Below are 21825 nucleotides of genomic sequence, written 5' to 3'. Positions count from 1 at the left end.
TCTGAGTTAGGGCACAGCATGTTCCTGATGATGGGGACAGGTGGCCCCACTCTCAGGCAGTGCTGTTCATGGGGCACACTAAGCCCGGCACAGAGGGCAGAGCTGGGCTGAGATTGTCCCTGTCCTGGTATTTCAGAGAACCATGGAAGCATCCCAAAATGGTTTGAATTGGAAGGGACATTAAAGATCATCCAGTGCCACCCTTTGCGATGGGCAGGGACACCTTCCGCTAGTCCAGGTTGCTAAAAGCCCCTCCAGCCTGGCCTTGGACACTGACAGGGATCCAGGGGCAGCCACAGCTTCTCTGGGCACCCTGTGCCAGGGCTTTGGCTCTGCCATGCTCTTCCCCTGCTTCCCATCAATCCAGCAGTTGGACATGGTGTGTGACACATCCCAGGTGTGTTCTCACTCCACTGCCAGTCTGTGCAGAGGTGATTTCCTTCCAAATACTTCATTACAAACTGTCCCATGTGCTTGTGAGTGCTCAGCAAAGATCTCTGGATTTGGTCACGTGGTTAAGTTTTTTTCTGGTGGAATTTTTTTCCCCTCAGTAGAAAATTATATTTTATTTTCACAAAAACAGCTCAAATGAAGAATAGCACCATACACATTGTGTATAAAAAGCACCTTGACTCTTCATTTTTAATAGATTCTCTTCTATATACAGACATTAAATAAAAAAATAGAAGAATTTACTTTAGTGTTGACAGAAAAGCACTGTTCACAATACCTGAAACCAAGGTGTATTTTTGTTTCCCTTTCACAGATTATTTATAACACTGCTATTCTTAGATGCCATTAAAAATGCCTGTACAAAGGCAACATTATGAGTTTCTTTCACGTGGAGTTGGAGCAAATCCACGCAGATTGTTGCACAAACACTGCCTGATGTGGCTGCTCTCTCTGGCCCTCGCCTTAATGTGTTTTCTTTTTTTCCACTTCCAAGAGGTACCTGCCAGTGTTTGTCTTATTAAAAAAGTCTGTGTTGTCTTAATTTAGAAAGGGCGTAGCAGTTTTTATCTAAAGTTGCCAAACTCCTCCTGGAGTGTGGGAAATGGAGATCCACTGCAGTGTCAGACACAGCAGAGTAATTAGCCCTCCTCATTATGCAAAATGATTGGGTTTGATGATGCTCAAAGTCACCCATTTTGTAATTGTTTGAAGACAGTCAGCCCAGTTTGGTTACCAGTGCAAGATTTTAGGAGGCAAAAGAGCCCTTTGATGTCTCCAGCCATTGCTGGAGTAGGGACATGGGCTGGCTGGGGGATGAAGGCTCGGGGAGAGGACCTGTGAAGGTGGATATGGAAGTGGAGGTAGAAGGAGAGCTCTCCTGGTGCCCAGGAGCTTCTGGCCAGAGCCCAGGGCATCCCCAGGGCTTGGACCAAGGACACTGGAGGTGCTGCTCCCAGGCTAACTCAGGGGACATCCCTGCCCATGTCAGGGGGTTGGAAAGAGATGGTCTTAAAGGTCTCTCCCAACCAAAACCATTGTGGGGTTCCATGATTCTCTGACTTTTTGGAGTCTCTCCTGCAGTGTCCTCAGAATCCCTGAGCCTGGAGCCAAAGCTGCTGCCTGGTGTTTCTCATCTGTCGTGAGGTGGGGCTGCCCCTTCACCCAGTGCTGCCCAAATCCTTGGAGGGGTCTCTGTCCCAAGAAAACTGGCAGTTCAAGGACCTGGAGAGGAAACCCTGCCAGAGAGCCCTGGGATAGCCTACCTGCAGTCCCAGTCCCTGCCCAGGGCCACACTGGGACTGGGCACTGTCCAGGACTCAGTGGGTTTGGGAGAGGCATTCAAACACTCAGAGAATGGTTAAAGTTGGAGAAGTCCTCCAAGATCAATTTGAAGCCATTTCTCCTTGTCCCACTTGATGGGATACCTGGCTGAGGCACAAATCTTCTTGGTCTGTCCCCACAAGTGGTGGATCCCTATGAGAGTCCAGGTGCTGTGGATGCCACGGATGCAGCCCCAGTGTGGCTGGCAGGACCCTGCTCCCACACATGGGCATCCCGAAATGCAGCTGTGTGATGGTTTGGCGCCCGGCCCTGGCGTGGCTGTGTCCTGCTGTGTTTGCCCCCAGGGCCATGGCAGATGTCACTGTGCAGGCTCATAGGAACTCTGCCAAATGTAGTCACTTGACTTTTTTTTTTTTTTTATTTTTCACTTTCAATTTTCTTTTTTTTGAATGCGACTTTTTAGAAGCAATTTTTGTAAATCCTTTGGGTGTCTCGCAGCCTACCCATGTTTCAAGAGACTCTTTCTTTGTTGATCAGACTTTGGTTTCAGCTTCAGTTTTACTCTTGGGAGGGGGAACCAGACGAGGACTCAAAATCTAACCAGTGTGTTATTTTGAATTAGGATTTCCAAACTCAAAAGAAAATCATCAGGGAAAAATAACCCAAATACCACAAACCTCTACTTGGACTTGGGCTTTAAACCACCTGGGATGCACTTGGCCTGCTGGAGAAGCCCAGAGGTGCAAGGGGAGAAGTGTTTGAGGTGAACGTGCAGGTTCTGGAGAGGTGATGCCAAGGAGAAGGAATAGGTTTGATAAGGGAGGGTGGAGAGGTGTAAATGGTTTACCTTGTGGTTTGGGTTTAGAGAAGAGCACATCACAAGCACACCTTCCTCAGCCAGGCAGACATCAGTTTCCCAGGCTATCAACCACCTTGCAGGCTTGGCCATTACATTCCATTTAAAGTCCTCCAGGAGCAGGGATGAGGTTCTCCAAAAGAGTTGGACAAATTATTTTAAGACAGCTGTGTTGTTAGTGCCCTCCAAGGGCCTGGGAGGATTCATCCAAGCCCTTGAGCTCTAAAACTGTAAACATTTTCTGACCTATTTCTCTCCTTGCCTGCCTGGGAAAGGTCCAAGGGAATGCTGAGGCCTGATCAGACAAATGAGGCCATGAGTTTTCTGTGTGCTCATCTTTCCGTGGTGTGTGTGTATCTGTACTGGAGCTTTTCACTGTCATCAGTCTAATTACCGGAGACCCCAGTGACAATCAGGAACCTTCAGCACCAAGTCCAGATGCATAAAACAGATATTGTAGTTTTTAGAAGGGAAAAGTGTTCCTGAACAGTGTTAATAGTGGAGGTCTCCCAGGTCTTCCACAGAATCATAGGATGGTTTGGGTTGGAAGTGACCTTAAAGCTCATCCCATTCCATCCCCTGCCATGGGCAGGGACACCTTCCATAGCCCAGGGTGCTCCAAACCCCATCCAGCCTGGCCTTGGACACTGACAGGGACCCAGGGGCAGCCACAGCTTCTCTGGGCACCCTGTGCCAGGGCCTCATCACAGAGAAATTTCTCCCCTATATCTCATCTAGCCCTGCTCTCTTTCAGTCTAAAGCCATTCTCCCTTGTCATATTCCTCCATGCTCCTACATGTAACACAGAGCTCCCCTGCACTCCCTGCAGAGGGATGTGCCATCAGTGTCTCCACTCCTTGGGTTTGGCCACGTACTTGAAGAAACACATTCCTGCCAGGCCCCTCTCTTACCACCAACCACACCAGAGCTTGAGACACAAAATTAACTCCATTCAAGGCCAGGTTGGATGGTGTGCAGAGGCCCTGGCACAGGCTGCACAGAGAAGCTGCGGCTGCCTCATCCCTGGAAGCGTCCAAGGCCAGACTGAACACTTGGTCTAGTGGAAGGTGGTCCTGCCTGTGGCAGGGGGTGGAACTGGATGAGCTTTAAGGTCCCCTTCCAACTGAAACTGTTCCATGATTCTATGACCACGAGATCCCTGACAGGAAGGTACAGCCAGGTGGGTGGGGGTGTCAGTCAGTCTCTTCTTCCAGGGAAAAAGCAATAGGACAAGAGGGCATAGTCTCAAGCTGTGCCAGGGCAGGTTCAGGTTGGACAGCTGGAAGAATTTCTTCATGGAAAGGGTGCTCAGACATTAGAAGGGGCTGCCCAAAGAGGTGGTGGAGTCCCCACCCCAGAGGTGTTCAGGAAATACTGGACATGGCACTCAGTGCTCTGGGCTGGTGACAGGTGGGGATCAGTCAAAGGTTGGACTTGATGATTTTGAAGGAATTTTCTGACCTTAATTGTCCATCAGCATTCTACTGTAGAAGTTGGTAAAGAGGTGCTTTCTTTTTCCTGGGAGTTTCACTCTGACCTCTTGTTCCCATGGGAAAAGCAGAAATGTCTCCATGCATCCATCTCCATGTCATTTTAGAGCTGGGGCAGAGGTCAGTCCCTTGGTCACATCCTCAGGCACGCTTACAGAGTTCCCCAAACCTCATGTCTCATTTTCTACTGGTCCCTGCCAGAGTGTCATGAGGTGATCCCTCCTCACTGAGGGTGCAGGGGCCATCCTGTGCAGTGACTTGAAGTCAGGGACTCACTGGGGACTTGCCAGCTCAGATTTTGAGCAACTGCTCCTCTCTTCCATCTGGTGATCTGCCAGGGCAGCCTGACCTGGCAGACCCAAGGTACAGCCAGGATGGATGAGCATCTTCAGTGTCACTGATTCCAAAATCTGTGCCTGCACCTCCTTTTTTCAGGTGCTTGCTCACAGCTGGGCTTTCCTAACAGCTCTTTGTTTTCCAGAAACATTGTGCTCTTGGCATTGCTATTTTGCTCTAACTTTTGGGACTTCATGGCAGCCAGGCTCCTGGCCACCTTTCTCTGGTGACATTCAGGACCCTCTGTCATTGTCCTCTGTTGACTCCATGTCCCTGGGAGACAGGGACTACCTGTTCTTTTGTATATGGAAATCCTGCCCATCCACCAGTGCTTCTGGATGAAGGGCACAGTTCCTAAGGGCATAGATGGAACCATCACCTACACAATTGTAAAGCCATCTGCACCACTGTGTGAATGCTCCAGTCCTCAGCTACAAAACTGCAGACAAGGGGCAGAACAAAAGTCTGGAAATAGTCTCACTGTCACTTTGAAATATGCTCTTGGGGTCCCCAGCCTTAGAAACTTGGCCTTGGCCCCTGGAGAAGCAGGCTCTGGGCAATGGGGTGGAAGCAGAATTTCTGAGGTCCAAAACCCAGTGTTCAGGTGGGCTTTACCTCCTGGAAAAGGGAGATGGGAGTTGGGGAAGAGCAAATGGACTGTGCTGAGGCTGGCTAAGGCACAGCTGGAGGGGATGGGGGAGGAGGAAAGTGCTAAGAAAAAGGCACAGAAGAGGGAAGAAATTCCCATCTCCATTGACCTCACGGCTTAGAGAAGCAACATGAGTTTTGTAGCTACTGCCTTCTTTAGAGCCTTTCCTGAGAGGTGGTGAATAGCCCAGGGATATCCATACTCACATCCCTGAGTCTGTGTCTCCCTGCCAGGAGACTTTGTTCAGACTCTTTGTTCAGACCTCGGTGGTATGTCCACCCTGGTCTCCTGCCCTTCCTCCTTCCAGAAGTACAGTGCCTGATTCTGGACTGTTTTTTTCTGATGGCAGATTTGTTTTTTCTTGGCAGGATCTGAGTGAGTTGAACTCGACCACAGTGAAGAGCCCCACCAACACTGTGGCAGTGCAGAACCTCAAGGCTGGCACCATCTACGTGTTCCAGGTGCGGGCACGCACCGTGGCCGGCTACGGCCGCTACAGTGGGAAGATGTATTTCCAGACCATGACTGAAGGTGAGTCTGCAGCTGCTCTGTAAGGGTGACTCAGGGTCTTGAGAGATGTGGAGAAAAACAAGCAGCTGGTCCCCTTGCTATCAGTCCCTTCAAGGGTGTGTTGAGAAATCACATTCAAGACCCGGAGAGAGGCCTGGGTGCTTGTTCCATGCAGGGAAGACCCCAGTTTCTGCCCAGCTTTTCTGTTGTGGGGATGTGTCTGCTCAGCTGGATGTAAAAGACGCAAAATTTGTGTTTGCTACCTGCACAGTTGATGATGACAAGCACAGAGCCATGTCTTACTTTTCTAAATTTGTGCTGCTAAATAAAACAGACCAGTTTTCTGGCCCTGTGGCCAAGGACAAGGCACAGCACACATCCACAAAACTAAATCTTCCTCCCAAAAGGAATAGCTCTATCCAACCTTCCTTCTGGGACACATCCCCCAGCCAGAGGGAAGTCCTGACTGTCCAAGACCAAAGCCATGCCAGGGATCAAACATGGCCCATGCTCAGGGCTGTCCTCTGACTTCAATGACCTCGTGAGGGACGGTGCAGCCCCTGCCACAGTAACCTGTTCCCTTTTCCCCGTGTCCCAGCCGAGTACCAGACCAGCGTGCAGGAGAAGCTGCCGCTCATCATCGGCTCCTCGGCGGCAGGGCTGGTGTTCCTCATCGCCGTGGTGGTCATCGGCATCGTGTGCAACAGGTAGGGCAGGCTTAGACGGCCCAGGGCTGGGCAGGGCGCGGGCACTGGGGACAGGGGATGGCACGGAGGGGACACAGGTGCCCTCACGGCGCAGCCCCGGCCCTGAGGGGCCCATGCTGTGCTCAGGTCTCCCTTCCCTTCCAGAAGACGGGGCTTCGAGCGGGCTGACTCGGAGTACACGGACAAGCTGCAGCACTACACCAGTGGCCACAGTACGTACCGGGGGCCCCCCCCAGCCCTGGGGGGCCGCTCGCTGCTCGGTTCGTGCTCCTGTTCACTCGGGGCTTGCAGGGAGGGCTCTGGGCAGGGTGTGCATGTGTGTGTGGGCAGGGCAGTTCCAGATCCCTCCTGCCCTTGATCCCTGCCCTGCTCTCAGCCCTGCGTGCTGTCAGGTGCCTGAGCATGTCCTCCAGACTTCTGTGACAACCAACACCCCCTGAAGCATCACCATCTTCTGTGCTGCAGCGTCTGCCACCACACCATGTCTTGCTCCTCCAGCTCCTGAGCTTTGCCCATCTGCTGGACAGCAGTGAGACTCCTTCCCTGACCTGTCCCTGTCCTGCAGAGTGTTGTCCCCTGCAGGCACCCACAGACCTTTGCCAGAGCCCATCCCAGTGCTCCCAGATTCCCAGCAGATATGAGATATATCTATATATAGGTATATAATACAATACCTAGCACACCCTCTCTTGTAGCCTCCCTCTTTCAACATCCCTGTGCAAGGCACTCCTACATCCAGCATTCCTGCTCAGCCTCACTGCATGCCCTGCCTCACCCCAGTGCATCATTCTTCCCCCATTCCTGAAAATGTCCAGGGCCAGGTTGCAAAGGGCTTGGAGCAACCTGGGATAATGGCAGGTGTCTCTGCCCATGGCAGGGGATGGAATGAGATGAGGTCATTTAAGATTCTTTTCAACCCAAGTCATACCATGATTCTTTGATTAACCTTCTTCATATCCCTCAAATTCCTTTCTCCCCCTTCACTAGAGACCTGTTGTTCTAATCTTGCTTTATTCCAGTCTCAGTTGTGATTTTCCTCATGTTCTACTTGCAGCTTCAGGATTTCTGCCCTTTTAATACCTTATTCCTGTACAAATCCAGGCCTTGCTCAGAGCATGGAAAACACCAGTAGTGTTTCCACTCAGGACTCACTGTTGCTCCTGCTTTACCTGGGAAAAATGTCCGAAAAGGCAGAGCTGCAGCCCTGTGCCCCAGCAGCCTGTGCTGGCTGCCTTGCTATCACTTACCAGGAAAAATGACACTTTTCAGGAGACATTATGTAAATGCAGCTCTCAGTTGTTTGTCAGTCTGGGCTGCAAACACACATTCACACGTTCTCCCGGGGCCTGGTGTGGGATGTGACAGCTCCAGGCTGGGATGGGTTTAATCACTGTGCTTGCACCACTTGGAACAGGCCTGGTGCCACAGGATGCAGCTGAGCTGATACAGCCTGGGTGCCTTTTAGCCCCTTCCTCACCCAACACACCTGGCCAGGGCTCAGTCCCTGCTCAGTCCCCAGCAGTGGTTGCTGTGCAGACACTGCAGCAAATTGCCAAGGCCCAGGGAGCCTGTGAGCCCTGCAGACCCCCCTGAATACAACCAGCATCCTGGAGCTGGGAGTCAGTCTGGTGTTGTGTGGGGCTCCTTATGTACAGAGCTGTGAGCTCTGCTCTCCAAATAGCCCATTTTGGAGTGAGCCAGGGGCCAGAAAAGTACAGAAGTGGGAGAAGCACAGGTGAGGGTTGTCCCACAGTGCAGGTCGCTGGGATGTGGCATCAGCAGTCCAGGCTCACCAGGTCCCTTGGCCACTGCCTTTCCCATGACATGTCACTGTCCCCTGCTCGGCCTAGCAAGAGGAACCTGTCTTTTGTGATTTTTCCTAATGTGCCCACTACTTCTCTTGGGGTCCCAAGAGGGAACCCAGCCTTGGGCAGGAGTGCCAGTCAGGAGAGCAGGGCAGACTGGACTGTCATTCTTGCTTGCACAGCTCCTGGAAGGGTCAGAGATCCCCCATGGAGGAGTCTGCAGTTTCTAGTCCAGGCTCACAATGTAGCTCCCTACTGCCCTAACAATGACCTGTGGGCCAGTGTTCATTAAAATCAGTTTTAACAGTCTTGTGGAACATGGCTCTGCATGTTCTTTCTCAAACTGTTTCTCTCTGTCTGCTTTGAGCACTGATTATGCAACTTGCTGAGGTAAAAAGACCATCACTCAAAACGTTTTCTCTTTTGCTTGATGCCAACCATTCCAGTTGCATCCATCTGTCTGACTCTCTCCCTCACCTTTGCACAGTGACTCCAGGGATGAAGATTTATATCGATCCTTTCACCTACGAAGATCCCAATGAGGCTGTCAGGGAATTTGCGAAAGAAATCGATATCTCTTGTGTCAAAATTGAGCAGGTGATTGGGGCAGGTAGGTGACCTGGGAGTGGCTGACTAGCCCTCAGCAGCACAGGCTCCTTCACAGTGCCAGGATTTGGGAGGATTTAGCCTGATGCCACTAGGACTGATGCCTCTAAGATCTTAATTATCCCCAGGCTGGACTAGAAGGAGCGGGGGAGTCCAATGCAGGAGAAGCAAGACCATCAGTTCCTATGTGCATATAATCCCACTTGCAGTGCTCCTCAGCTGGGGGGTTGGAGTGGGAGGGAACACGGGTCAGGGTGTGGGTGCTCAGCTCAGGGACAGGCAGGGCGGGCACAGCTGGGGCCACGGGTCCCCTGGGGGGCACAGCAGAGGTGGGGAAGGCTCATAGGCCATACCTTGTGTTCACAGGGGAGTTTGGTGAGGTGTGCAGTGGGCATCTCAAGCTTCCAGGCAAAAGAGAGATCTTTGTGGCCATCAAGACCCTCAAGTCTGGCTACACGGAGAAGCAGAGGCGGGACTTCCTGAGCGAGGCCAGCATCATGGGGCAGTTCGACCACCCCAACGTCATCCACCTGGAGGGGGTGGTCACCAAGAGCTCTCCAGTCATGATCATCACTGAGTTCATGGAGAATGGCTCACTGGACTCCTTCCTGCGGGTATGAAATCTGGGAGTGCACAGCTTTAGAGGCTGTGCTAGCACAGAGGGGATTTGGGGGGAAGGTTGCCTTTCCAGGCCTTCCCTGCCTGGCATTCCCTGTCACTGGGGCAGCCACTGCATAGCCAGAGGTCTGTGTTTTGGGAACAGAGCTGGAGGTGACAGCACCAGGGCTGTCATTTCTATTGTGTCTGTCCACTCATCCCAGCAAGAGGCTGAGCCTGCCTGCCCACAGGTACACATCCATGGACATCCCTGGAGGGACAGTCTGACACAGCTTTAACCCAGCAGGACCCCACCTCCAGCTGCTCTTCTAAATATTTCTGGTTCTGGGTTTGAAAGGAAGTAACCTGGTCAATGGGAATAAATTGTCCCTTTTGAGCTCTCCTGTGCAGGGTGGGTGCATTTTGGGGTGACAGCAGCTGCCGTAGTGGTGCCCTTGGGCTGTGTGAGGTGACTCCCAACCCCTGTGAGCTGTGCACTCCCCTCCCTTCCTGGGAGGGAATATCCTGCCATGGGTGTGGAAAGAAGGTCCTGGCTTTTGCCTGGACTGTGAATCTGCTCCTGTCACCTGTGTCCCTGTGTCCCTCAGCAAAACGACGGGCAGTTCACGGTGATCCAGCTGGTGGGAATGCTGCGGGGCATCGCCGCGGGCATGAAGTACCTGGCAGACATGAACTACGTGCACCGGGACCTGGCCGCCCGCAACATCCTGGTCAACAGCAACCTGGTGTGCAAGGTGTCCGACTTCGGCCTCTCCCGCTTCCTGGAGGACGACACCTCCGACCCCACCTACACCAGTGCTCTGGTAATGCTGCTCTTCAGCCAAGGGAGGGGCAGGGCTGAAGGAAGGAGTGGGAGAGGGAAGGAGGGACCTCCTCCTTGACATCAGGGAGCACTTTTTCAGGGTGGCAGCAGTGGAAAGATCCCAGATGAGAAAGGGCAATGAAATAAACTGAAGAACATTTTCCCTGTGGATAGCTGAGCCTTCCTCCATACATGTCTGCAAACACACACATGTCCCTGAAAAGCCCTTGGTTGGGATCATGCTCTGCACCCTCCCCGTATGATTCACCTGGGATCCTTTGAGATGTGACGCTGCCCTGACAGACTTGTTCCCAGGGCAGCAAGTCTGGGTTTCTTACCATCACTGTCCAGTCGTGCTGCCCTGCTGTCCTTCCTCATGTCATCTCACTGGCTCAGCCCCAAGAAGGACAGACTGAAAGTGTAGGAAGTGTGGGTGGGCGCCAGATACTAGATACTGATCTTTCAGAGCATATCCAATTTAAACAGAAAAACACTCCTAAAAATGACTTCATGTAACAACTTCCCAGGAAAACCTTGGTGTCATAGATGCAAGTGCCACCAAGAACTTGTGGCTCATGTCAGGCTTCAGGAGGTGCCCCAGGACCAGAGGATTATTTGGTTTTGCTCAGTGAGAGCTCAGCCAGGAGTTCTCATTAACACCACACAGAAATGCTCTGCACAGTGCATCAGGATCAATGTCCACATCAGGAATCCTTGGAAATCAGTGTTGATAGAGCTGGGGCATGACCTGTAGGAAACCACCTCTCCTGGGTCTTTTGGAGCTGGCAGTGATGAGTTGCCTGGCACAGCTCTTAGTAAATTTTATCAGTAGCTAAATACCTAACAAACACCTAAAAATGTGTGGGTTTATTCACATCTGTGTAGCTTCAAACATCAGCTCATCCATCTCACACAGCCATCAATGGTTTTAACAAACACTAATAACATTTATTTTTCATATATCCCTTATAGCCAATTAAATTTCCCTTTGTTAACTAAATACATGGTGTTTACTGCTGTTCTCTGTCCCTGGTTTTATGCCTGTAGCTTTTCTCTCTAGTAATAAATTCGTCATCCCTAATTTATTCTCCTTGAACTGTGGGCACTGTAGCAGGATATTTATTATCCATAATGACAGATTATATGCACCTACTGTATAATAAGTACCTTCCTCTGCAAATAGTTTTTATCATCATTCTCCCAGTGACCTTGTGTCCATGGGTGAGCAGAGCCACAAGTTCTGGTCTGGGAGGTTCGTGCTGGACCTTTGGAAAGTCTTTGGAGTGGTGAAGCTCCAGGTCAGACCCCACAGAGATAGGAGGTCTCACTGAAGTGAGTTCCCACTCAGAATCCTCCAAAGTCTAAATTCTTCTTTAGGACTTCTTTTTAGCCATTTTTAAAATCCACTGCTTGCCAGGAGTTCTGTCAGGAGTCTGCCTGATGGAGAGGACATCCTATTTGGTATGGATTGCTTCGTCTTCCCCTTTTGTGGAAAACAATATTTTGTCTGAGGTTTGTGGCTGCAAAAAGATTAAGAAACATTATCTTTTTTCATTATTCTGGCATGTACTGAGGCTGAGTACTAGGAAATCCTGGGAGACCCTTAATAAGACATGGCAGTTGTTCATTGACAAAGTATAATGTTTTTTAATCTTCTCACAGCCACAAAACACAGACACTTCTGCTTATTTTTTCAGCACAGGGGAAGATTTTCCCTTCAGAAGATCCCTTGGGTGACTGGCTCAAGTCCAAAACCCCTGGTAGAAAATCAGGAGGCAGGAAGGGCTTAAGCAGAGCCTTCAATCCCTGTGTCCCCATTTGTGTGTGCCACTCCTGTGCTTAACTCCTCAGTGGGAGTGGAGAACCCTGATTGCTCCAGAGCTTCCCTTGCAAGGTCCTGTCATTCCTGTGGGTAGTCGTCATCCCTGTGGATAGTCATCATCTCTGGATGACAGAGACAGCAGTGCCCACCCAGTCTTGTCCCATTTCCCACCAGTGACCCCCCCATCCCATACTGAAGGATCAGAACATGGTGGATCAGCTGTAGATCCACAGACAGACTGGGACACCAGGACTCAGGCCAGAAATGGTCTACTGCTGACTTCAAAGAAAGGAAGCTGTAGAAGGCTGAAGAGGAAGGTGATCTAATTCCCTTCATTCTGCTCTGCAGGTAGCCAGGTGATAGCAAAAGGATGGAGGGAGATCAGTTTGGGTTTGTTACATTCCTGGGCATTCACTTTCTACCAAAGACCCTGTTAGCACCCTGGGCATTTTGCCATGCCAGGAGCAGGAGGTAGGGGGAAGGAGCTGGCCTTGGTTAAGATGGTGACAAGGAGACTGAGGGGACACCTCTGGGTGACCTTCAGGGCAGTAATGAAGAGACAGAGTCAAACTCTTTGCAGTGGCACCAGATGATAAAATAAAGGGGTCGTAGACAAAAACGTGGCTGGGGAGGTTCAAGGTGAGCAACAGAAAAAGCTCTTTCCTCAGGAGGGTGTTGGGACAGGTCACAAAATGAGAAGAACCATCATCATCATTGAAGGCTTCCAGCAGAACTGGACAATTCGCATCCACCCTGAGGGACAGACAGTCCTGTGCTTCCTTCTTTCTGGGATTTTAGTAGAATATCACAGGCAAATATTGTGGACACTTCTGTTTTTCAGTTGCTCCTGCTCTCTCTGTTACCATCCCATTTTTTTCCTGCAGGGTGGGAAGATCCCGATCCGATGGACGGCACCTGAGGCCATTCAGTACCGAAAGTTCACCTCGGCCAGCGACGTGTGGAGCTATGGAATAGTCATGTGGGAGGTGATGTCCTACGGGGAGCGGCCCTACTGGGACATGACCAACCAGGATGTGAGTTCTGGGAAACCAGGGGCAGAAACACTGCAACGGGGAGCATTGCAAGGACAAAGCATGTCCACAGCCTGTCCCAGCCTCTGGCATGTCCAGAGCCTTCTCTGTTATGGCAGATGTGTCCAAGGTCAACACATTTGGAAGCAGTAATGGGAATAATCTGGGCATTTATTCTGGCCCCATGGTGCTGCTGTGGCACAGATTGGGGATGGCACAGCACCCACTGCACAGGGTTAACGGGAGCACCCCAGGGGTGTTGGCAGGTGCCGAGAAAGGGAAGGAGCAGGTGGGTAGAAAAGGAGATGTCCCTGAGTTGAGAGCCTCTGGAGCAGAGCTTCATCTGCTGGGATCACAGATACTCCAGGAAGGTCTGTTACAAAGCCACACAATGGCTTGGGTCAGAAGAGACCTTTAAAGATCATCTCCTTCCAACCCCCTGCCATGGTCAAGGACATCTGCTAGAAGGTCATTAAATCTCCTGTGGGAAGCTTGGGCTGTGGTCTGTAAGAAGCCAAGTAACTTAGACACAGCTAGAAAACAAAACCACAAGGTACTTCCTACCTTGCTCAATTTTACATATTTCATTCCTCTGCTCTAATTCAGGTCAAACAGTTACATGCACTCCTTGCTCTGGGTGTGTTTCCTGCAAGGATGGCCCCTGGCTGCACTCCCTGCCCTCAGCACAGCAATGCCATTTCCATTCTCCCCGGTCCTCTTGGTGTGGTACCTGGGGCTGAAAGCCCATCTGGCCAGTGGCAGTGAGTGCTGTGAGGATGCTTCATCTGCATGTGTGTGTCAGAAGGCCTCTTTTAACTCTGTCTCTCAGAACAGCTGCCCTTCCTCACATCATGAATGCTCAGGATGTAACACCAAGGTCCTGGGTGGACCTAGAGGATGCAGAAAGCTCGTCCTGGCTCTTGCAGTATCTGCTGGCTTCCAGTGTGTCTCAGAGCAATCTGTGGGGAGTCCCTTGGAAGCCTGCAGACATGCACTTCATCTCCACCATTCTGTGGGCTCCAAAGGCCTTGCCTTACAAGCAGAGAGTGAGGGCCAAGCTCCCTGTCCCTCCTGTCCCTCCTCCTGTCCCTATGGCAGATCAGACCTTTTCCATCTCAATAGATCTCCATCTGTGCCACATCAGGTTTCTCCAGAGTGGGACTGTTTCCTCCCTAATGCCTGGTGGGAAATTTATTAATATGAATTCTTAAGCCAGAAGCAGGGGGATGATGCCTTAGACCCTTTGGCTGTTCACAGCCTCTGCTACACCAGGAAAATGTTTCCATCAGATCTTGGAAGCAGAGGGATGGGACTTTGGGGTCTGCCTTTCTCAGCAAGGACAATTCCCTTCCTGCTAAGCCATTGTTGTCACCTCAGTTTCAAGCATGTCCTGCACCATATATTCCTGTGCCTTCCCTGTGCCTTGTCCTTCTCCTGGAGCTCTTCCCTAGATGGTTTCTCCTGCCATGGCTGCGCGGCTGCGGCAGCACCGATCGCTGTGCTGGGGATGGCAGAGCTGTGCCGGTCCCTGGCACCTCCCGCTGCGCGTCGCTGTCCCCAGCCCCGGCTCCCCTTCCATGCCGCAGGACACGGTGCTCCAGAAGCTGTCACCACTTAAGCACAGCTGGTCCTGCTGTGGAGGAGCGTGGCGGATATTGAGGGCAGATTACCCTCCTGACCCTGGGGTGTGAGCGCCTGGGGCGGCGGCTGGGAGAGGACATGGAGAGAGCTGGGGCTGCCTCTGGGATGTGGATGATGGCAGCGGGACTCCCTGGGAACAGAGAGGAGTGCTTGCTGCTTGCGTGGAGCTGGTGCCACCCTGTGCCTCCCCTGGCACTGGCCTGGGCAGACCTGAACCCAGGGAGCTGGGCTGGGGCTCAGCACCCCTTGGGAGGTTACCTGAGCTGCATAAAGCACATCAGTAGCTATGGAATCCTTGAGGCTGGAAAAGGCTCTGAGATCGTTGAGTCCAGCCATCAGCGTAGCACTGCTGTGTTCACCCTAAACATGTCCCCAAATGCCACATCCACACACCTTTTGAAGCCTTAAAGGATGGTGACTCCACCTCTTCCCTGCACACCTTGTTTCAGTGCTTGACAATTCTTTCCCTACCATCCAATCCAAACGTTCCCTGGTACAACTTGAGGCCATTTACTCTAGTCCTGGCACTTGTTACCTGGGAGAAGAGACCAACACTCCCCGGCTCCACTCTCCTGTCAGTGATTTGTAGAGGAGTTACCTCAGGTCAGACCTTCACAGGCCCAATGCGGTCACCACCATGTCCAGCCAGGGCAGCAGAACTGGGTTCTTCCATCTGGCAAATTTTGGCGGCAGCAGTGCCAGCCCCATGTCTCAGGTCAGCCTTCCCAGCACCTTGGCCACACACAACAGTGCCTCCAGCACTCCTAATCCATTCTCTGCCTAGAGCCACAGACCATCTCAAACCCTGCCAGATGCCCCATCTCACACTCTGAATTGTTTGGCATGGATCAGCCACCAGCTCTTCCCTGCTTCTCTCCCATTCCCATACCCATTCCCATTCGCACTCCCATTCCCATTCCAGTGTCTTTAATTTTCTCTGTGTAGTCTCCCTACTCAACAATATGTCTACCACCATAAGTATGTCTGGACTTCCGCAGGATGGGGACACAGCTGTAGGGAATCCCACCAGGAAGATCTCTGTCTTTGGAATTGTGCAAGACATGGCTGGACAAAGCCATGGCAGCCTTGATCCCATGGTGAGAATAGCCAGAGACATGGAGGTTCTTCTTCAGGATCCCTGAGGGAGGTTGTGGCACTCTTCCTTCCCTTGTCCATCATTCCTATGGAGAATTCAACATTTCGAGATCTGCTCCTGATTTCTGCAGTATCCTCAGTTCTGGTTTTTGTCCTTACTTCTGGGTTTTTGTTGCTACGCACGAGCTCATCTCTGGTGTTCAAGGCTCCTTCTGCTCATCCTTCAGTGCCTTTGCTGTGCATGGTCAAGGAGGCAAGAGAATCCTGCCTGTACATGCCTCTGTCAGAGGAACAGATGTTCCTGGAAGAAGTGGAGCCGCTTCACCCTCATTTGTCACCCAAGAGAGGATTGAGGGCTGCAGGTGCAGAGTGGCAGGGAGGTGGAGTTTCCCTTGAAGAAGATCCTCCAGCCCTTGTTCCATTCCAGAAGATCCTCCAGCCCTTGTTACATTCCAGAAGATCCTCCAGTCCTTGCTCCAGCCCTTGTGGACATTGCAAGACCAGACATTTTCCCAGAGTGTGTGGAGCAATAAGGAGAGACCAAAGCCTTTTTGGATGAGCCTGGAGGTGCAATGTGACTTTGGCAAGGTGTGCTGCAGCTCTTCTGTGCACACTGCAACCAGGTTTTCCTGGGCTCTGCTGACTGGGGTCTGAGTCCTCCCCATGGTGTTTTGCATTTGCACAGGCCTGCAGAAAGATCCATTTGTTTCTGCTGACTGAGCCACCCACGCCATGGCACGACCCTGTCACCTGGACGAGCTGGTTTGTGTCAGGAGCACAAAGCACCACTGCGGGATGCAAACACAGGGACAGGCTCCCTGTCTGTAGCTCACTCCCCTTCTCTGGATGGTGATGTTTTCTCAGCAAGCTGTTGTGCTGTGTGCAAGGGAAGCATGATCCCTTCTCTCTGACTCCCCTGCCTGCAGCTGTGGGATCACACATCCTGTCAGGGCAATAGGGGTGCTCCTTTCCCCAGATCAGGAGGCTGCTCCTGACAATCAGCCACCCAGGCCGGATGGCTGAGCAAAGCTGGTGGCACCTCCCAGGACACCTCACAGCTCACCTGACCTGCTGGGGTCTGGACATTGCAGTGTGAGGTGGGGACAAGATGGGAAGACAGCAGTGAGTACAGGTTGCAGGATCAGTCATGTCAGTCACCCTCAGGATCCCAGAAAAGGCACATTATGAATGAAATAGGTTTTATCACAGCTGCACTGATGCCTCTTTCTGTTTCTGCAGGTGATAAATGCCATTGAGCAGGACTATCGGCTGCCACCACCCATGGACTGCCCAAATGCCCTTCACCAGCTGATGCTTGACTGTTGGCAGAAAGATCGGAACCACAGGCCCAAGTTTGGGCAAATTGTCAACACCTTGGATAAAATGATCCGAAATCCAAACAGCCTGAAAGCCATGGCACCTCTGTCCTCTGGGTATGTGTCTCTTTGGCTCCTCTGAACATGTCTGGTATCGTCTGAGTCCTGCTGGACCATCCCTGCACCTCTCAGAACTACTTTAGAGCTTGGCCTGTGTTTGATCCTTTATAGGGAGAGCATTAAAAGATCACAGAATTACAACTCGGGGTGGAAGAGACCTTAAAGCCCATCTCGTTCAACCCTTGCCATGGGCAGGGACAGCTTCCACTATCCCAGGTTGCTGCAAGCCCCATCCAGCCTGGCCTTGGACACTTCCAGGCTTGGGGCATCCACAGAGCAGGGATACAGGTGTCAAGGTCCCTCTTATTGGGCAGCTCTAGTGAGCACAGGCAGCTCTTGGACAGTGCACTCTGCACATAGAGGATCACCTTGGTTTCATGTGCATGGGGATGCTGGGGTGGTGGGATTGTTCTGGTAATCCAGTCCCACTGCACTGGAAGCAGATAAAGCCTCGTGAGGCAGTGTGGAGTTTTCCTGGTCTGGGTGGGTTGCACTAGCTTGTGGGAAGCACTGCTCCTATATGAGAATGAGCTTTCTCCCCATGGGCAGCCAGGATTTAAAGCAGCATCCCATCATCTCTGATGGCTCCTGCCTCTCCTGCAGGAACTGATCCAGAAGGGCTTCCCTGATACTCTGCACAGTCCTTCCCTTGGCAGAACAGTGATTTGTGGGTGGAATTCCACACTACATGGCACTATATGCACTGTGAATGATGTGCCTCCAGCTGCTGGAGGGTGCAGGAACAGTCATCCTTGCAGCTCTTGGTCTGTCACTGCCCATTTCTGTGTTTCAGGATGAACCTCCCCCTCCTTGACCGCACAATCCCGGATTACACCAGCTTCAACACTGTGGATGAATGGCTGGATGCCATCAAGATGAGCCAGTACAAGGAGAGCTTTGCCAGTGCTGGTTTCACCACCTTTGATGTAGTATCTCAGATGACTGTAGAGTAAGTGCCCAAGCTTTGAGTCCCAAAGCACAAGGAAAAGTCCCAGCAGTTTTGCAACAATTGGTATTGAATTAAATTTTATTTTCATGTGATGTAGTTTTACTTTTATAGAATTGTTGCTTTATGGAGCCACTTCTAATCTAGTCATTCTCTAGACCATGTGTCTCTCACTCTGCAGAATTCCTCTCCCCATTACCACTCTGTGAAAATGAACACCCCTGCCAAGGGTGTCCAAACTCTCCACAGGACAAACTGAGATTTCAGGCTGGAATCAGACAATTCTCCAGAGCACTTCTGAACTCTGCAGTCCTCTTGGATGGCTGATGTGTTGACGGACACAAGCATGGTGCAAAGATCTGCCTAAGAAAGGTGGAATAACAGAGTGGTTACAGTTGAAAGGGACCACTGGAGGTCATCCAGTCCAACCTTCCTGCTCAGCTTCTAGAGCTCCTCACTCAGGATTATGTCTGTGGAAAGAGATTTCACACCCTTTCAGGGCATTGATTTCTTCCCATTGCCTCTCATCCTGTTGCTCTGCCACACGTAGCAGAGCCTGGCTCCAGCCTCTGCCATGTCCCCTCACACACCTCGATAAGATCCCCTTCTGAGGGGTGGTTTCAAGTTTGTGCTGCATCCACTAAAAATGTCCTGCATCTACAAAAATTATCCTGCAGTGTCAATTGACAAGTGACAATCAGCATCTGATTCTTAGCAAGTTCTTTAGAGAAATCAGGCAGCTGAAATCCCACTTCTGGAGGGTTTTGAAATCCTTTGGGGCTGGCTGGGACTTTGATGTCTCTGCTGAAAGATTTGTGGCTGGCTGCAGGTGTCTGTAGAAACCTTCAGAAAGGGCCAAGCATTAGAGCCATCTGTAAGGGCTGCAGTGTCTCTGAGCCTGGTGGCCAGGGAGGTTGTTGGATTTGTGCTTAAATACAGATCTGAAATCTATCAGTGAGTCAGAATCCATTCTCTCAAACAGCCACTGTGACTTTCTTTCGCTTTCCCATGGCAGTTCTGGCTATTTTGGGACATCTGTAGTGCAATTCCAAGGCCCTGGGGACAATTTTGGCACAGTAATGTCTGGGTTTATACAACAGAAAGAGAGAGAGTCCACTGAAGGAGATCTTCTGAAGGGTAGGGAGGAACTTTGACCAAAGGGAGGTATCAGACCACAACCCACCCCCACCTGGGTTCTGCTGTTTGCAATATCTGGCAGCAGGCAGGATGCAGACAATCCAGCTAATGCTGGCTGTTCTTTCACAGACATCCTGTGTCCCTTAAATGCCAATTCTCCCAGTTCCTTACCGTGTCCCTCAAGTCCTCTCCAAGAGCCTTCACCACAATTCCAAGGGCATCCTCAGCTCATGTCCCACTAGTTTTGGCAAACTTCCACATTCCTCACCTGCTTGGCTGAATGTACAATAGAGATGACAGTCCAAGTCCTTTTTCCTTGGAAAATTGTGGTGTAACAGGACTTGACACCACCTGCTGATGTTCACTAGCCTTTGCAGAAGCTGATAGGAATGTCAGTGGAGGTGCTGATTCATCCAGATTTGGAAAGCCAGCAAAGTGTGAATGTTTCCTGAAAACTGACTCACTTCCCCAAATTCACATGGTCTCAACACTGACCTACTGGAAAAGATTTTCACTGGTTTGTCTGGACACTTGGGACACCGAATTATCTTTCAAGAGTCACGGAACCATTTGAGTTGGAAGGGACCTTAAAGCTCATCTTAAAGCCGTGGGCTTTAAGACTCTTTCCACTGTCCCAGCTTGCTCCAAGCCCCATCCAGCCTGGTCTTGGACACTTCCAGGGAAGGGCCAGCCACAGCTTCTCTGGGCAGCCTGAGCCAGGGCCTCACCACCCTCTGAGCAAAGACTTCCTTCCCAATATCCAATGAAATATTTAATGTCCAGGGCAGAAGGCTTGGAATCACAGGGTTGTGCAGAGCCACAGTCTTATTCTGGTTTACAGACACAAGTGAAGAATTTTTTGCACCCTTTGGAGCTCCTCTTTACCCTTCTGTGCCCAATAACCTCCACTCTAAACATGTCAAAGATTTTGCCACTCTTCCCCTTAAGTGTCTGTTCTTAACACTCAAGGACAAAAAGCACCTGAAATTCCTCCAAGTCAGGTTTGGGTCATGTGGCCTCCCATCTCCTGATGGGAAGAAGAAGAAGAAGACGAAGATCTGAAGATTTCATGACTGAGGTTTATTCGCCAAGGGGGAGATGAGAGAAACTCAGCTGGAAACACAGATAGGACCAATTTAGAGCCACACTCATGCTCTCGGCAGGACTTTGATTTCTCTCAGATGTCTAAATCTATAAAAAATAGAAGCTGTCCAAAAATGAGATTGCCATGATTTAACAAAAGGATAAGTGCAAAAATTGATCACTTCATGGTCTTATCAGCTCAAAGGAAAAGCATAAAAAACAGCATCATCTGCATATGAGGGTCAGATCTGCAGTTAGGAGGGGCAGCACATCCCTGTCCTATGTCTCCAGGGGTAGAAAAAATGGGTTAGTGTGTCACAAAATGAAAGAAAATCCAAAAGAGTACATGGGTAAAAAATATAAGACAAATTGACTCACAAGCAGAGAGCAGAGCCTGTGGCATTTTGTTTCACACTCTCTGTTGAGGTTCAGGACTCTGAGGGTGCTGCAGGTAAGTAGAAAGCGCAAAGAATGGACAGTAAGCAGGAAAAAGTGAAAGAGGAGAGGTTTCACAAGGTTTGCATCTTGTTTGTTGCATTCATGAAGAAATCTGTGGATACTTCAGCCCTCTAAATACTGTTCTATGGACTCATAGAATCAAGGAATCATAGAATCACAGAATCACGGAATGGTTTGGGTTGAAAGGGACCTTAAAGATAATTTTAAATACCATCTATGATCTTGTTCTGCTGTGAGAAAATACCTCCTGATATTTGTGTTTGTTTCCTTTCCTCCCAAAGGGACATTCTGCGAGTCGGGGTCACTTTAGCAGGACACCAGAAGAAAATTCTGAACAGTATCCAGGTGATGAGAGCACAGATGAACCAAATCCAGTCTGTGGAGGTTTGATAGCTGCCTGTCCTCCCACTCCTCCTCCTCGAGGCCCTGCTCCCCTTTGCCCCTGTATGTCCTAGCTCCAGTTCCTGAGTGTTCTGCATGGACCAGAGACAGGCAGCTGCTCTGAGGATCACGGCAGCAGGAGGGAACACCCTGTCCTCAACAATGAGAAGTTGCCAAGACCTTCTAGAATTTAAGCAATGGAAAAAGGGAACAAAAAAAAAAAGACAACTATTTTGAAAAAAAAAATAACAAACTACAAAATATTTTTAAATAATAAAAAAGCAATTGCATTCTTGAAAAGGGCTCCAAGACCAATGGGAGTCTCCAAAGGAAGAGAAAAGAGCAGCTTCATGTTTCCTCTTGCACAAGGCTGCTGCAGCTGGACCCAGGCACCTCTGGAGCAGTGGGACTTCTCCAGGAAGAGGAATGCAAGGAAAGGCCACGAGAAGCACATCTCTTCCTCCCGTGGGCTCTGGGAATGCCAAGAGCCAGGCCCTTCCCCAGAGCCCCTGCGAGCAGATCAGACAGGGAGAGCTGAAGCTCTTTGGTGCTGTGAAACCAAGTGCATCTCAGAAACTGATGGACTCCTTCAAAAGCTGAAGACTTTTTTTTTTTAAAAAAAAAACAAAACAAAAACACAACAAATAAACTAAGACTAGAGGAGGCTGTTTCCGACAAATG

At 50.7% G+C, this 21825-nt stretch overlaps 1 protein-coding gene across 2 annotated transcripts in view; it reads left to right on the top strand.

The window, feature by feature from the left end:
- EPHB2 (EPH receptor B2) overlaps positions 1 to 21355 on the top strand; it is an 85607-nt gene extending 64252 nt beyond the window's left edge. Inside the window, exons 6-15 of one of the 2 annotated variants that reach the window (XM_041399113.1) lie at positions 5434 to 5596; positions 6174 to 6282; positions 6427 to 6494; positions 8575 to 8697; positions 9060 to 9307; positions 9899 to 10114; positions 12820 to 12969; positions 16942 to 17135; positions 17932 to 18087; positions 21045 to 21355. In XM_041399113.1, coding sequence (XP_041255047.1) covers positions 5434 to 5596; positions 6174 to 6282; positions 6427 to 6494; positions 8575 to 8697; positions 9060 to 9307; positions 9899 to 10114; positions 12820 to 12969; positions 16942 to 17135; positions 17932 to 18087; positions 21045 to 21153 — 1536 coding nt within the window. In that variant the 3' untranslated portion in view covers positions 21154 to 21355. The remainder of the gene's footprint in view (positions 1 to 5433; positions 5597 to 6173; positions 6283 to 6426; positions 6495 to 8574; positions 8698 to 9059; positions 9308 to 9898; positions 10115 to 12819; positions 12970 to 16941; positions 17136 to 17931; positions 18088 to 21044) is intronic. The other variant, XM_041399112.1, reaches the window with a different exon arrangement.
- The last annotated feature ends 470 nt before the right edge of the window (positions 21356 to 21825 follow it).

Source organism: Onychostruthus taczanowskii, unplaced genomic scaffold, assembly GCF_017590055.1.
Source record: "Onychostruthus taczanowskii isolate IOZ18803 unplaced genomic scaffold, ASM1759005v1 scaffold155, whole genome shotgun sequence".
NCBI classification, from domain to species: domain Eukaryota; kingdom Metazoa; phylum Chordata; class Aves; order Passeriformes; family Passeridae; genus Onychostruthus; species Onychostruthus taczanowskii.
Note: the sequence above shows the minus strand (reverse complement) of the source record. Positions and strands in the feature narration are given on the sequence as shown.